General features: G+C 38.8%; 1 protein-coding gene across 3 annotated transcripts in view; it reads right to left on the bottom strand.

Annotated features, from left to right (window-relative positions):
* The window catches only part of PXDNL (peroxidasin like), a 497,888-nt gene that overhangs the window by 9,879 nt on the left and 470,903 nt on the right, over window positions 1-17,106 (bottom strand). Inside the window, exons 20-21 of one of the 3 annotated variants that reach the window (XR_010159545.1) lie at window positions 16,400-16,510; window positions 10,188-10,317 (exon numbers count right to left, since the gene is read on the bottom strand). Coding sequence is in view for 1 of the 3 variants with exons in the window: in XM_519754.8 (XP_519754.6) it covers window positions 10,188-10,317; window positions 16,396-16,510 (245 nt within the window). In the remaining 2 variants the exon portion in view is untranslated. Of the gene's footprint in view, window positions 1-10,187; window positions 10,346-16,395; window positions 16,511-17,106 lie in introns of all 3 variants that reach the window. The other 2 variants (XR_010159546.1, XM_519754.8) reach the window with 2 other exon arrangements.

Genomic DNA, 17,106 nt, shown 5'->3' on the forward strand with positions numbered 1-17,106 from the left:
CCTATTACCCAAGACATCATGTACGGCTTTAAACAAAATTTACAAGGCATGCTCCAAAGAAAGGGAAAAAACACAGTTTTAAGAGGCAAAACAAGCATCAGAAGCAGACCCACATGAGACACAGATGTTGAAATTATCTGGCAGGGATAAAAATAACTATGATTAATACATTCATGACCCTAGTAGAAAAAGTAGGCAACATTCAGGAAAAGATGGGTAATGTAAGTAGAGAGATAAAAATACAAAAGAAGAATTAAAAGAAAATGTTAGAAATCAAAACTATAACAGAAATGAAGAATGCCTTCAATGGCTTCATCAGTAGACTTAATGTATTAGTCAAGATTCTCCAGGGAAATAAAACCAATAAGACGTGAATATAAAGAGATTTACTATAAGGAATTGGATCCGGAGATTGAGAAGGGCCACAATCTTCTGTCTGCAAGCTGGAGACCCAGGAATGTCAGTGGTATAGTTCAAAGGCTGGAGAGCCAGAGAACAAATGGTATAGATCAGTCTGAGTCTGAAGGCCTGAAAACCAGGAGTGCTGAGGGCAGGAGAGGCTTGTGTCCCAACTCAAGCTGTCAGGCACAGTTAATTCAACCTTCCTCCAATTTTTTGTTCCAGTCAGGCCTGAAAAAATTGAAGGATGCCCCCCTACACTGGGAGGGGCACCTGCTTTTCTTAGTCCACCAATTCGAATGCTAATCTCTTCAGAAACACCCTCACAGAAACATGAAAAATACTGTTTAACCAGATAGCTGGGCATCCCATGATCCAGAATTTGACACATAAAATTAACTATCATACTCATGGTTGCAGGGGAAAGAATCTGTTGACCTGAAGATATGTCAATAGTAACTTCCCAAACTAAAATGCAAAGAAAAATCTGAGAATGGAAAACTAATATAAAATCTAAGAACTACAGGGCAATATTAAAAAAAAAATGTGGCTATTCAGCATCCCTTATAATTCCATATGAATTTTTGACAGGCTGTTTCATTTCTGCAAAAATGGTATCTTAGTTTGCTAGGGCTGTCATAACAAAATACCACAGATTGGGTAGCCTAAACAACAGAAATTTATTTTCTCACAGCTCTAGAGGCTGAAAGTCCAAAATCAAGGTGCCAGCAGGGTTGATTTCTTCTCAGGCCTTTCTCTTGGCTTGCAGATGGTTATCAACTACATTCACATTATGAGGTACTGGGGATTAGAACTCAACATGAAAATTTGAGGAAAAGACACAATTTAGTCCATAACACTACACCCTTTGAACCCCTAAAATTCATGTCTTTCTCACATGCAAAATAATCAATTCACCCCATCGCAATAGCCCCTAAAGTCTTAATCCATTCCAAGCCTCAAATCTCATTAAAATATCATCTAAACCAATTATGGGTAAGACTAGAGTATGACTGATCCTGAGAGAAAATTCCTCTCAATCTGTGAACCTGAGAAACCAAACAAGTTATTTGCTTTCAGAATACAATGGATAAGGACTTCTGATAGATCATAGCAGACAGGAGGCAGGACTAGATTGCAGATCCGGATACTGCAGCATTGCGGAGGCTTGCATTGTGAAACTTAACTCCAGATCAACTACAAGAACAAACCAGCAATCCCGAGAGGATCCACAGACCCTCTGCAGGAAGCAGACTGCTCTTGCAGGGCCCAGGAGACACCCCAAATACTGTAAGTGCCCCAACTGCAGAAGTGGGAAAAGGAAACCCTCCTTTCCCGGACACACACCCCCACTGGAGAAGCTTAAGGTCTGTTTGTGGGAGATGTTCCCGACTTTACCTGGAGCTGAGTTGAGTTAGAGAGCCAAGCCAAGTGAAATACAGGGGTGGAGGAGGCAGCAGGGAGGCCCTGGGAGCTCACTGAATCCTCAAGCAGCCCATTCCTGCCTGACACCACAGGGATCCATCAGGAGAGAGGCTGGAGGAGCAGGGGATAAAACCGCACTGGAGAGAAGGACTTCCTTAGCTGAACTTTGTAACAATTTCAGTGGGGACAGAAGCTTCCTAGCCAGAACTCTGGGGAGGGCGTGAATCCAGCTTACAGACATCACAGGCAGGGGAAGAACTAAAGCCCTTTTCTTTCGTAGCTGGGAGGCAGAAAGCCTGAAAGCTTCTGGCAAGTTTTCAAGCCTGCCCTCCACCTGGAAACAGACCAGGGGCTATTGCAGGTGTCACAGTGGGAGTGGGACCGGCCCTTCAGTTTGCATGGGAGCTGGATGAGGCCTGTGACTGCCAGCTTCTCCTCACTTCCTCGACAACCTGCATGACTCAGCAGAGGCAGCCATAATCCTCCTAGGTACTAGGTACACAACTCCAGTGACCTGGGAATCTCATCCCCATCCCCCACAGCAGCGCAGCAAGACTGGCCCAAGGAGAGTCTAAGCTCACACATGCCTAGCCCGGCCCCCAACTGATTGTCCCTCCCTACCCACCCTGGTAGTGGAAAACAAAGGACATATAATCTTGGTAGTTCTAGGGCCCAGTCCCTCTCTATACTACTACAGCTGATGCTTTCTGCAGAGCACCACCTCCGGGCAGGAGGTCAACCAGCACAAAAATAGAACATTAAACCACCCAAGCTAAGAACCGTCATGGAGTCCACTTCACCCTCTGCCACCTCCACCAGAACAGGTGCTGGCATCCACGGCTGAGAGACCCATAGAGAGTTCATGTCACAGATTTCTGTGCAGAAACCACCAGGACCAGCCAGGAGCTGGGTAGACTCGCTGGATGGCTAGACCCAGAAGAGAGACAACAATCACTGCAGTTCAGCTCACAGGAAGCCACAACCATGGGAAAAGGGGGCGAGTACTACATCAAGAGAACACCCTGTGGGACAAAAGAATCTGAACAACAGCCTTCAGCCCTAGACCTTCCCTCTGACAGAGCCTACCCAAATGAAAAGGAACCAGAAAACCAACCCTGGTAATATGACAACACAAGGCTCATCAATGATCCCAAAAATCACACTAGTTCACCAGCAAAGGATCCAAACCAAGAAGAAATCCCTGACTTACCAGAAAAAGAATTCAGGAGGTTATATATTAAGCTAATCAGAGAGGGACCAGAGAAAGGCGAAGCCCAATGCAAGAGCTTGTATCAAAAAACAAAGATACAAGAAGTGAAGGGAGAAATATTCAATTAAATAGAGTGCTTAAAGAAAAATAAAAATAAAAAATTCAGGAAACTTTGGACACACTTAGAAATGTGAACTGCTCTGGAAAGTCTTAGCAATAGAATTGAACAAGTAGAAGAAAGAAATTCAGGGCCCAAAGACAAGGTCTTTGAACTAACCCAATCCAACAAAGACAAAGAAAAAAGAATAAGAAAATATGAACAAAGCCTCCAATAAGTCTGGGATTATGTTATACGACCAAACCTAAGAATAATTGGTGTTCCTTAGGAAGAAGACAATTCTAAAAGCTTGGAAAACATGTTTGGAGGAATAATCGAGGAAAACTTCCCCAGCCTTGCCAGAGACCTAGACGTGCAAATACAAGAAGCACAAAGAACACCTGGGGAATTCATTGCAAAAAGATCTTCACCTAGGCACATTGTCATCAGGTTATCCCACGTTAAGATGAAGGAAAGAATCTTAAGAGCTGTGAGACAGAAGCACCAGGTAACCTGTAAAGGAAAACCTATCAGATTAACAGCAGACTTCTCAGCAGAAACCTTACAAGCTAGAAGGGAGTAGGGCCCTATCTTCAACCTCCTCAAACAAAACAATCTTCAGCCAAGAATTTTGTAAACAGCGAAACTAAGCAGCATATATGAAGGAAAGATACAGTCATTTTCAGGCAAACAAATGCTGAGAGAATTCACCATTACCAAGCCACCACTACAAGAACTGCTAAAAGGAGCTCGAAATCTTGAAACAAATCCTGGAAACACATCAAAACAGAATCTCTTTAAAGCATAAAGCACACAGGACCAATAAAACAAAAACATAAGTTAAAAAGCAAAAGCAAAAAACAAAGTATGCAGGCAACAAAGAGCACAATGAATGCAACAGTACCTCACATTTCAATACTAACATTGAATGTAAATGTACTCAATGCTCCACTTAAAAGATAAGGAACTGCAGAATGGATAAAAACTCACCAAACAACTATCTGCTGCCTTCAGGAGACTCACCTAACACATAAGGACTCACATAAACTTAAAGTAAAGGGGTGGAAAAAAGCATTTATGAAAATAGACACCCAGACAAAACAAACTTTAAAGCATCTGTGGTTAAAAGAGACAAAGAGGGACATTATATAACAGTAAAAGGCCTTGTCCAACAGGACAATATCACAATCCTAAACATATATGCACCTAACACTGGAGCTCCCAAATTTATAAAACAATTACTAATAGACCAAAGAAATGAGATAGACAGCAACACATTAATACTGGGGGACTTCAATACTCTACTGACAGCACTAGACAGGTCATCAAGACAGAAAATCAACAAGGAAATAATGGATCTAAACTATGCCTTGTAACAAAATGGACATAACAGATATACACAGAACACTCCATTCAACAACCATAGAATACACATTCTATTCAACAGCCCATGGAACTTTCTCCAAGATAGATCATATGATAGGCCATAAAATGAGCCTCAATGAATTTAAGAAAATTGAAATCATATCAAGCATTCTCTCAGACCACAGTGGAATAAAACTGGAAATCAATTCCAAAAGGAACCCTCAAAACCATGGAAATACATGGAAATTAAATAACCTGCTCTTGATTGAGCAGTGAGTCAAAAACAAAATCAAGATGGAAATTAAAAAATTCTTCAAACTGAATGACAATAATGACACAACATATCAAAATCTCTGGGATACAGCTAAGGTGGTGCTAAGAGGAAAGTTTATAGCCCTAAATGTCAACATCAAAAAGTCTGAAAGAGCACAAACAGACAATCTAAGATCATGCCTCAAGGAACTAGAGAAATAAGAACAAACCAAACCCAAACCCAGCAGAAGAAAGGAAATTACCAAGATCAGAGCAGAACTAAACAAAATCAAAACTAAAAAAAGTACAAAAGATAAGTGAAACAAAAAGCTGGTTCTTTGAAAAGATAAATAAAATTGATAGACCATTAGCAAGATTAACCAAGAAAAGAAGAGAGAAAATCCAATTAATCTCACTGAGAAATGAAACAGGAGATATTACAACTGACACCACTGGAATGCAAAAGATCATTCAAGGCTGCTATGAACACCTATACACATATAAACTAGAAAACCTAGAAGAGATGGATAAATTCCTGGAATTCCTATCCATCCAGAAGAAAAAATATATATTCCTTCCTCATATACTTAGAGTCCAGAAGAAAATCTAATATGAGCTTATTAGGTCTTCTCATCTAGAAACTTTCTGCCTCACCAGGCACCTTGTACATTGCTTTGACAATCTTGATTAGCTAATCTCCAGCCACACTGAACATCAATCTGTTCCTTACATATGTCATAACCTATTTAATCTTAACTGTTTCACCTTCTATAATTGTTATTTAGTAATAACATTACCTGTCTCCTAATTTTAAGAAAGCCTCTGGAGTATCTTTTATTCCTTCCTTTCAACCATCTACATTTACTTGTTTAATAAAGTGAGGAGGCTGGATTTTCTGGAACAGTTCTAATGTATGCGTTTTTTTCCAGACCTAATTAATTTTAGATTAACAAATTATAGTGGCTGACATAGTGATCTCCATATCTCTGTTTATATCAGTTTGTTTATTTGTTTTATGTAATTGGCATTCAGAACAGAATTCTGTCTTTGTGACCACAAAGTATTTTTCTGGCCTCATGTACCATCTCTCCTGGATCTCTTTCCCTTTGTGGTTTTGGGTTAGAGTCTACCAATGAGAGGCACTGATATAAGATTTGGAAGGAGACGCTGTTACTATCCTAAGTGCAGTTGTCAGCAGATGCATAAAGAAGGGCTGGGCTTGGGGATCCTGTACAAATGACTGAGATGTGCTATGGCTTCCTGGTGAGCTCCTTTCAGTAGCTGTTTCCATGACCTTTGTTCTCACTGCTCCAACAGTTGTGAGAATCTCTAACTTCTTTTATTAAAACCTCTCCTATTTGTAGTACCTCGAGTACATGCATGCACACATTTTTGTAATATCTGTGAAGACCTCATTAACATTTTTATTATAATTAAAAGTGCAAATTCTTATATCTCATTTCATTGTTCATTATATACCCTACACACACACGTGCGCGCGCACACACACACACACACACACACATCCATGCCCTCTCCACAGTCAGGTAAACTAGATACAATCTCAAATAGAAATAATAAAATGTTCTGAGAGTAATTATGGCTCTAGTTATTCCCATAATAATCAGAATCAAATGAAAAGGACAAATATAATTTACTGGGCCCAACTACTTACACAAGAGCTATAACATGTATGAAAATTTGCAGACCACTTTGGTTAGCTTGATGCCATCATGGTGATAAATCAAGACCAAAAATCATCATTCCTAGACATTCAAAAGTCACTTAACAAAAGTAAAACATCAACAGTGTGAAATGTCAAGATAGACCTTATGTTGCAGACCATAAATGTAATGTCACCTAGAGTTAGGAAGTAAAGGTAAGAAATCTTTGGCTGAAGTTTGGAATCCCCTCACATCTAAAGGATGAGTCTCAAGAACATTAGTAATCTCCCATGATGAGGCCCATTATGGTATATAGATTCTCTTAAACATTCTAGATTCTGTTTAATCTATTTCTTCGCTGTCTGATTTCACTTCCAGAAATACACATGCCCTTTATCTCTATGCTGATTTTTCACAAAACAAAGGGTTTTTGTAAAAAGCAACCTTTTCACAGGACTTACTGCATCCACAATGGTGAGTAATAGAAAAACCACAAAGTGGCATACACTGAACAATCAGAAATTTCCTTCTCCAGCTAACAGGCTCACTGTTACAACCTACCTTTCAATGTGGACCATTAAAATTTATGTCTCAGTATAGTAAGTGACAGATCAGTAGTAAGTGCTAATTTCACAAATACTCAGGGCTTGTCGCATCTCAAAAGACCGTTGGCCCTCACAAAAGTCTGTCTTCGTCATCCCCATCTACCTTTGGGTGCTCCCCACTCTACTATAGTTGCACCTGACAGTCACCCAGGAAATCTGCAGTTTATCATTGCTATCTATCCTGGGTTCTTTATTTTTCTCAATCCCCTTTAGATGATCTGGGTTGATTTCTGGCTTTGGTCAATATTTCTTATTGCTGGTGCTATGTCATGTTTATTTATTGTTTAATTCCTATCAGTCAGGCATTTGCTACATGTCACTCAGTGTACATGAGGCACTGGGAACTGCTGCAACTTCTTTCCACCTCTACAGCCTGGTCATAGCTTGAGTAAGTCTCTGACCTCTATAAGAGATCACAGGACCTTCTAATTCTCTCATTGAACCTTGTCCAGCCTGTCACACACCTTAGATTATGGAGAGATCTAGAGCTAACTTTTCATATTCCAACACAAAGAAACTGGCTATTTTTAAACACAGACTTTGTATCAGGCTCTGAAGATACCCCTGTGAAATAGTCTCAACTATTAAGAAATTAACAATGGAATGGAACAGACAGACAATTAAACAGGCAAAAACACTCCATCTTGATAAATTTAGAGACAAGTACTAAGAATGCTACTAAACACCTAGAAGGGGCAACTACTGCAGTCTTGGGGTATGTCTAAAAACATACATTTCTGGGATGTTTTTAATCACTACAGCACATATCAAATACACAATTATCACCACCAATATGTAATGAAATGGAAATTGAACTGAAATGTTGCTCGTGGAATCTACCTGTGTCTGTAAATCCATAAATTAAATTTATGAAAAAATAGTTTGTTGAGTGATATATGAGTTAATGTTTAAATTGTTTGGGCCCACCTTCTCTAGCCCAGCTCTGAGGACTTTTCTTTGCTGTTATAACATCTCTTCCCTGATACACATTAACTCACGAGGATGAAATAGGGTTTCCGGACTCTGTGATGTCCAGAGTTCTCAGTCACCCCAACCATTGCATGCTATCTATCTTAAGGGTAACCTTCTAGAAGCAATGCCTCACGTCTTTCAGATTTTTATAAGGCTCAGATTGGGCTGGGCATGGTGGCTCAGGCCTGTAATCCCAGCACTTTGGGAGGCTGGCAGGCAGATCACCTGAGGTCAGGAGTTTGAGACCAGACTGGCCAACATGGTGAAACCCCATCTCTATTAAAAATACAAAAATGAGCTGGGCATGGTGGTGGGTGCCTGTAGTCCCCCAGCTACACGGGAGGCTGAGGCTGTGCTTAAACCTGGGAAGCAGAGGTTGCAGCGAGCTGGGATTTCACCACTGCACTCCAGCCTTGGCAACAGAGCGAGACTCCATCTCAAAAAAAAAAAAAAAAAAAAAAGCAGATTGGATGGCCAGGCACAGTGGCTCACACCTGTAGTCCCAGCACTTTGGGAGGTCGAAGCGGGCAGATGACCTGAGGTCAGGAGTTTGAAACCAGCCTGGCCAACATGGCAAAACCCCATCTCTACTAAAAATACAAAAATTACTCAGGTGCAGTGGTGGACACCTGTAATCCCAGCTACTTGGGAGGCTGAGGCAGGAGAATTGCTTGAACCCGGGAGGCGGAGGTAGGTTGCAGTGAGCCAAGATCATGTCATTGCACTCCAGCCTGGGTGACAGAGCGAGACCCCATCTCAAAAAAAAAAAAAAAAAAAAGGAAAAAAGATTCAGATTGGACAAGTGATTTCAATGGTGGCTATTTCTGGTCAAGTGAAGGCACTGATACAGACCACAGCTGCAGGCAGCTTAGCCTCCCAATGTGAGCCTCTCAGGGAAGCATATGCACCTGGTAATCACACCCCTCCACCTGGGACTAGACGCGTTCACATCCAAAAGAAGCAATCATATTTTAAGGGGCTTGTAGTTCACAAAGTCCTTCTGTTCTAGAATCTCTTTGGATCCTCACAATAGCCCCGAAGTTCAGATGAGGATACTTGTTCTGAATGATTAAATAAATTGACTGGGTCAGGCCAATAGTGAGGGCAGAACTTCCTGATGGCACAGCCTGGGCTCAGCCCATCCTCCTACAGTGTTTTCTGCTTTCAAGGCTTTGATGCTATGAAGAAAAGCATATACCTCACAGTGACATTACTGTCTAAGAAGCAGACAGCTTGGCACCATGCCTTGAAAGAAATCAGACATATATTTTTGAATAAAAACATCTACATCGCAATTTCTAATATAAGTCTTTTCCTTCTTGTTGATTCATCCTTAAGTTTTTGGAAAAATGAAATAAGGCATGAGCCAGAACAACTGGCAAAATAAGCAAAAGTATAGCGGGGTGTGGGAATGTTGTTTTCCACAACTTTGTCAGAAAAAGAAAGCCAGAGAAAACAGTACTTCCTAAGAAGCTTCTTTGACTCTACTCCAAGAAAAATTGATAAGAAAAGTACACATCGTGCTGTTAAAAATTATCTCCATCTGTGGAGATGAAGCAGGCATCAAGCTCACAGTTATTCAGAAAAGTGCTGGTGAGGCAGTTGGAAGCAGCAAGCGGAGCCAGTGCCGACCAAATTCATGCCCATCAGAGCCCTGAGCGTTAGGTAGAAAGGATGAGGCTCTCTGCCTGTTTGTAGTGTGTTTCCCCAAGGCCTCCTTCCCTAACTCACTTCTTATTACAATACTACTCCCTGCCAGTGCAGTGACTCACACCCGTAATCCCAGCACTTTGGGAGGCCAAGGAGGGCAAATCACTTGAGTCCAGGAGTTCAAGATCAGCCTGGCCAACATGGCCAAACCCCATCTCTACTAAAAATACAAAACTTAGCTGGGTGTAGTGACGGACGCCTGTAATCCCAGCTACTTGGGAGGCTGAGGCACAAGAATCACTTGAACCCAAGAGGTGGAGGCTCCAGTGAGCCAGAATTGTGCTACTACATTCCATCCGGGCAACAGAACAAGACTGTGTCTTTAAAAAAGCAAAAGTAAAAAAAAAAAAAAAGCAATACAACTCCCAGTATAGGTTTTTATTATTCTGATACTGTGCTGTAATTGTGGAGAGTTACTGGACAAATCTTTTATGTTTAGTTATTCCAATGCATACAATAAGGACATGTTATTTGAGGAGAAAACAAACCTGCTCTCTGAGTGCTGTGATGGTTTCCTGAATTTCCGCTGCAAACGTGCTGAAATCTTGGGAGAACTTTGTTTTTGCCAGAACTGTCACATTTCTAGCATCTTCACCCACATATATTTTATCTTGTTGCCTATTTATAACAAGAAGCAAATAAAATGCTGAAAAATAAAAGTTGTGTGAGAATTTTAAAATATCATCAAATCTTCTTTGGTCATTTGGCACGTACAAGGCATTGTGATTGGTGTTCTGTATGATCTTAAAAGGAAAATGGTATGAGTGGAATTCAAAATTAAAATTAAATGGCAGATAAGATGATAATCCAGAGTGTCACATCTGGTTCATGTAATTTATCTAAAATGATAAGAAAGTATTTCTTATGACATAAAGGAAATTTCATGTTGTATTACATATATATTTGATATATTATTTAGACCTTAAAGTATTTCTTTTGCTAACGAATTCTTCATTTCACTTTAAACAGTGAAAGAGCAGTGACAAATTTAATATAACATATTATCCAGTTGCCAGGTAGGGAAGCTGCTTTCTCTATTATAAATTCATGGCAAGAACTAAAATAAGATAAGGATTCTATGAGTGACAAAAATCTAACCTTTAACCTGATGCAAAATAGCTCAGTCTTGTTGATAATAAAAGGATATAAGGTAACCTTGGGTTGAATTTAAGATATGTTTCTTTGAGTTTACTGAAACTTCCAAAAAAACAGAAGCAAATAACTAATTTGGGAAATATAAATGAAAGTTCTTTCTATTTACAATTATCATGTATTGTTAAAAATATTTTTAGATAGATTTGATTTATTGGGTATGATATCTGCATTTCAAGTTCTCAACGTTTTTCCACATTTTGTAAAAAGTTATTCCTTGTGAAGAAACCATTATAACTTTCAAAATTGTTCTGCTTTATTCTATTTGAAATATGTCTTCCATTGTTTACTAAGAAAATGGCTTGCCAGAAACAGTAGATTCTATGAGCTTACAAAACAAGTCATAAATCAGAGACATAGTATAGAGTTTACATTAATCAGGGAATTTAAAAAAGGGAAACAAAGAAAAATAACAAAAGTTACCAACAGCAATAGTTTAGTCACTGGATAACTCCATGTCCTCTGAGGCACTGTGAGCTAGAGGCACCATGAATCAGTACTGACCACATGCTAGCTTCTATACAGTACTGTGTTAAAACAGTTTAAATGTACAAGTGTTGCTGGGGATAATATTAATGCAAATGGTTGGACATTTTACTTTCATAATGCTCTCTTCTGTAAATCTTCAGTGTCTAATCAAAGGTATTTAATCCTGAAGAAGCATGAATGAATGTATGAAGATATAACCAACAGTCAAAAGACCACACGTGGGAACACGGGGAAGTGGCTGATGTTGGTGAGCCCAGATGTTGTGGAGTAGGACAGTATTCACAATTTAACAAATATGTGTGGGTATGGGCCACGCATCAGGCATTCTGCTCAGGTAGATGGGTGCAGGATGTGAGGGTGCTGCCGTTAGGCTCCTCACATTCTTTCAAAGCAGAACAGTTGGCAAAGAAGCAAGACACATAGCATCTGCATTAGGAAGACAAATAAGAGGTATAACCTTGTATTTATAGGCAACAATACTACATTTTAAGCTTTACTGATGTACAACTGATACACACAAAAACACATATATTTAATGTATACATTTTGATGAGTTTGGACATGTGCATATATACCTGTGATATTACAAAGTACTAAATATAAATATATTCACCACCTCCAAAAATTTCCTTATTTTTTTTCACGTGTGCATGTGGTTTGTTTTGGTTTTTGTTTGTTTATTTTCATGATGATACTTAATATGAGATGTATCTTCTCAATCTATTTGAAAGTGTACAGTACCATTTATTAACTATGGGTACTAGGTTGTGCAGCGAATCTCTAGAACTAATTTGTCTTGCATAAGTAAAACGCTTTACTCATTGAGCAACAATTCTCCTTTTCTTCCTCCTCCTAGCCCCTGGCAACCACCATTCTATTCTCTGCCACTAAGAATCCAACTATTTTAGATACCTCATATAAACAGAATCATGCAATATCTTCCTTTTGTGACTGGCTAATTTCACTTAGCATAATGTCCTCTAGAACTACAATGACATAGCACCTCACACCTGTTAGGATGACTATTACCAAAAAACAGAAGATAACAAAAATGTTAGTGAGGATTATACAACGTTGGTGGAAATGTGGGTTGGAGTAGCCACTGTGGAAAACAGTATGGAGACTCCTCAAAAAGCAACATGGAAGTACCATTTCATCTAGCAATCCCACGCCTGGGTATACAGCCAAAATAATTGAAATGAGGATATCAAAGAGATGTCTGCACTCCCATGTTACCTGCAACATTATTCATAATTAGCACAATATGGAAACAATATAAGTGTCCATCAATGGACAGATGAACAATACTGTATTGTACACTGACAAATGTGTTAAGAGGTATGATCTCATGTTAAGTGTTCTTATCACAATAAAATAAAATTAATAAAGTAAAATAAAATATATAAAAAATAAGATTTTACCCATAAAAATAGTATATGCTATTTAAGAAGATTTGCAAAATGCAGTAAAGTATAAGAGAAAAATCATCAGTACTCAATTAAAAAATAGGGGAGGGATGACCTATATTCATCAGAATAAACTTTTAACATAACTATTTATATTTTTAGTTTATTATTTCATTTACAAATAGGTTTTTTCCATAGTAAAGGTAGCATATGTTATTTTAGAAAAAAATTGTTTAAGCAGAAGTTCAGAAGAAAAAAATACCACTTAAATTAATCAGGAAAAATGGTTCTTTCATCTCAAAAATTACTTTGCATTGTTGATTTCTGATTGAAAAAAAAATTAGAAATCTCTGAAAAGCACACAACATGAAGAATAAAATCCACGATAGTCTCAAACAAACATGAATGCATAAATAAGTAAGAAGGCAATGCCCTCTGCCTGGGAGCAGAGCAGTAATGAGTCTGGGAAGCTGTGTAAAGAGAATCCCACGTCAGGTCCATGTAGTTAGTGCCTGCTCTGCGCAGGCAGGAGTCGAAGTGCTAGCATGCACTCTGTGTCACTTAACTGCCTAGTAGTTCTATAAGACACTATAACTAGCCTGTGTTTCAGGTAAGAATACTGCAGCTTAGAAAGTTGTTAACATGTCCACAGTATATAGAGCTGTTAAACTGCACAGCTGAGATGCTGATTAAGATCCAAAAAAAAAAAAAAAAAGGCCTTGCTCCTAACCAGTACACAGTCTATTTTCCATCCATAGAGAGTGGTGGGTGATTTAAAGAATGATCAGATTTACATTTTAGACAATTTGGAAGGATAGAAGAGAGGCAAGGAGCCCAGGTAGGAAGGTTATTGCAAAAAATGAAACACAAAAACCCAAGACACTGTGAATGTTGCTATATTTTGGATTCTTACCAAAAACATAAAACTCAACATATTGCTTATAAAAAAAGACTCTTGGGTACTGTATTGAAAGCTAGCTTTAATTTGTGACCAAGACAGAAGAAAGAAAAGATAGAGAAGAGAGGATAAGTGCAAGTAAAATGGGCACACAGAGAAAACAAGAAGTGAAATTACAACCGCAATTCTTTGTGCATGTTGGTTGAGGGAATTTGACCTCCTCTGGTCTAAACAACTATGGTACATTTAAGCACAACAGAAACAATCTATAAAGGATTACTAAAGCGTGTGTTGTTATAAAACAAAACAAATCAGAGCTCTTCTTAACTTTTTATTGTCAGATTAATGATAAACTGAACTCATAATTGTAAGGTGTATGTTTGAGTAAAAGTTTGATAAGATTGGCAGGAGGCTAAAAATAAAATTAGCCAATCTTTAGCTGAGGCAACATCTGAGCTGGGCTTCAATGGGCCACCCAGAGTATTAAGTGTTTTGATAATAAGTTAATTTTATCTCAAAAACAAGCAAAATGAGTCTTTGAGGTAAAACCTGGGTGTGGCTGTAGAAAAGAACAGAAGGTAGTAATGGGTGTTGTTATCCATGTCTGTGCTTGTGGACACCATTGGAAGGGACTGATCCCCATCACCATCTTATAAAACAAGGGAAATTGCCCTCCAATATTTGAGTCCGGTACCCACTTCTGATGACACACTGGTAAAACGCTTCACCTGAATCAATGGAAAAACAGATGAAATGCCAAATAAAAGGGCCAAGTGAATGTTTCCAATACTCAAATTATTTAAAAATGGTTCTCACTAGGACTCCAACTCCTGATCAGAGTTCCAATTACCTTGCAAGGATTAGCTCCAGGAACACAAAATATATTTCATTTCCTCACCCTGGAATTTACAGCTCTTCACTCTTTGCCTCAACCTTCTTTCAGAACGTTCTGGAAGAGTGTTCTTCATTCCTAGTTATTGAACACACCAACTCATTCATTCATTCATTCATTCATTTTGGGGTTTTTGTTTGTTTTTTATAGAGGTCTATAGACAGTCTCACTCTATCACTCAGGGTGGAGTATAGTGCCATGATCGTAATTCATGGGAGCCTCAAACTCCTTAGCTCAAGACATTTTCCTGCCTCAGCCTCCCTAGTAGCAGGGACTACTGGTGTATGCTACCATGCCCAGCTAATTTTTTAAATTAAAAAAAAAAACTTTTTTAGAGATGGAGTCTCACTTTGTGGCCCAGGCTGGTCTCGAACTCCTGGCTTCAGGTGATGCTCCCACCTCAGCTTCCTGAATATTTGGGACCAACTCATTTAGACACGAGTTGTACCATTCTCCAAACACACCTCACTTCTCTTTGCTTATGTTGTTCTTTCAGACTTGGACTCCCCTAAATGCTATCAAAATCTTAGCTTATCCTTCAAGATCCCTCCTATGTCTACCTGGTCAAAGGGCCCCAATAAGAATTAATCACCACTTTCTCTGCACTACTCACTCCATGATTGGATTTCACATCAGTACTCATATAAGCACTTTCGTTAAGTGAGTTAATATTTGTTTGATGCTTAAAAGAATGTTTGGCATTCAGTGAACACTACAACAGCATGTGTCATTACAGAATGTGTGTTATAGAATGCCTGTAAAATGCTAGGCACTATATTAGTATTCAGTGCTTTACATATGTATCCTCAAGTTAAAACAATAATCCTGTAAAGTAGGTATTACATGCCCATTTTACAGCAGAGGAAATGGAGATTTGGAAATTTTATATAACATGCATAGTTATGAAGCAGTAGAAACAGGATTTGAATTCATGTGCCTGACTCTAAAGCCTTCACACTTCTTGTCCAACAACACTATCTCCTCTCCTCAATTTTAAATCTTAGAGTACAGGGCCCATATATTGTTCAAGTTGACAACTGTAATTGAAGAAATGGATGCCAAAAATGGATTTTGAATTTGACTAAATTATACTACTTAGAAGGCAGCTATGGACAACAAAAATAGGATGTATGGTTCCTTGAAAGAACCTGCATGGACTATGAAGCTGTGAATTGCAATGTTTATTTTGGTAACTTAATTTCACAAGTATGTACTGACTCCTTATTCAATGAAAAGGAGCTACTGGACATACCTATGCTCAAGGTAGTGTTTCCGCTTTCAGAAGCTTCCAAGTCAATGGTAGGGAGAAACTTTTTAAGGCAACACTTTGTATCAAGCTAATATACAAGCTACACAAAAGAAGTCCTAAGGGATTTCAAAGGAATAAGACTGACATTTCTCAATTTTCTAAGAGTTCAAAAATATTCCATCTTGGTCACAAATCAAGCCCTGCTTGCCATATATTATTCATGAATTCAAATCAACTTAACATGAATTAGTAAATAGATACTATTACCTTTCTCGCAAACAATATGCTGTTTCATATTTTCAAAAAGAATCTGAAAAATATCAACTCATAATGTCATTTAAGGGATCAAAACTAGCATCCAATACACTTAGTTTTCTGCACTTTACTGAGAAAAATTCATTGCCAAATACGCTCTGGTTGGGCTATTGCAGAGTGAAATGGAACCCAAACACACTACAGAATTCATTCTGTGTTTGCTCCTTTTCATGTGATTCATCCTATATGTAAATAAGTTAACTGTGGTCTCTATTAAAAAAGATAAAAACAAATTGTAGGTTTGAAGCAAATCTATAGTAAGTTGCCTAAAGAAATGAGATATTTCTATATATACCTACTTCTTAGATGACTTAACTCCATATCCTTATCATCAGGATAGCTGTATTGAGCTGAGCGTTTCTTTTGAGATTCTTGCGTCACTGCTCTGAACTGTCCTCTACTCCTACAGTCTGTGGGGAAAGAAGTAACCACAATAGCATCATGTGAGATGCGATGTCATGATCTCATCTAGATCATTTCTTTAACAGTCAGAGAGGGCAAGAGTACCAAGAAGAAAGAGTAGAGAGCGAGAGTGAGAGAGACTCATTCAGTCCATTCCATTTTGCTGGGTGACCACAGTCTCGGATACCTGCTTTTGCATGTCACTGAATCTCTGTTTTGCAGCAGCAAGTGGGATGCAAGGCAGTCTGCAGAACCTCTGGAGGAGCCCCAGGCAGAGTGATGCTGAATCTTACTTAGTAAGGGCATGGATTGCATGGTGTCTTTTATTCACTAAGGACTTGGCACAATGAAGAAAGAAGCAGGAGAGTCCTGAGTGGAATGCTTGAAATTTGGCAACTCCTCAAAGTGTCTCAGGCACACCTGATACCCACTAGGGATTTGTTTTTTAAGATACCCCCTGTTGCACAACTGTACTGTGTCCTCCAAGTGGTTAAAATTGTAAGTTTTATGTTATGTGTTTTTATCACAATCAAAAAGATATGAGAATAACATGAAAAACTTGTTGCAAATAAATATGGAACTTTAAAAAGTGGTCTCTGATATA

This window comes from Pan troglodytes, chromosome 7 (assembly GCF_028858775.2).
Source record: "Pan troglodytes isolate AG18354 chromosome 7, NHGRI_mPanTro3-v2.0_pri, whole genome shotgun sequence".
NCBI lineage: Eukaryota > Metazoa > Chordata > Mammalia > Primates > Hominidae > Pan > Pan troglodytes.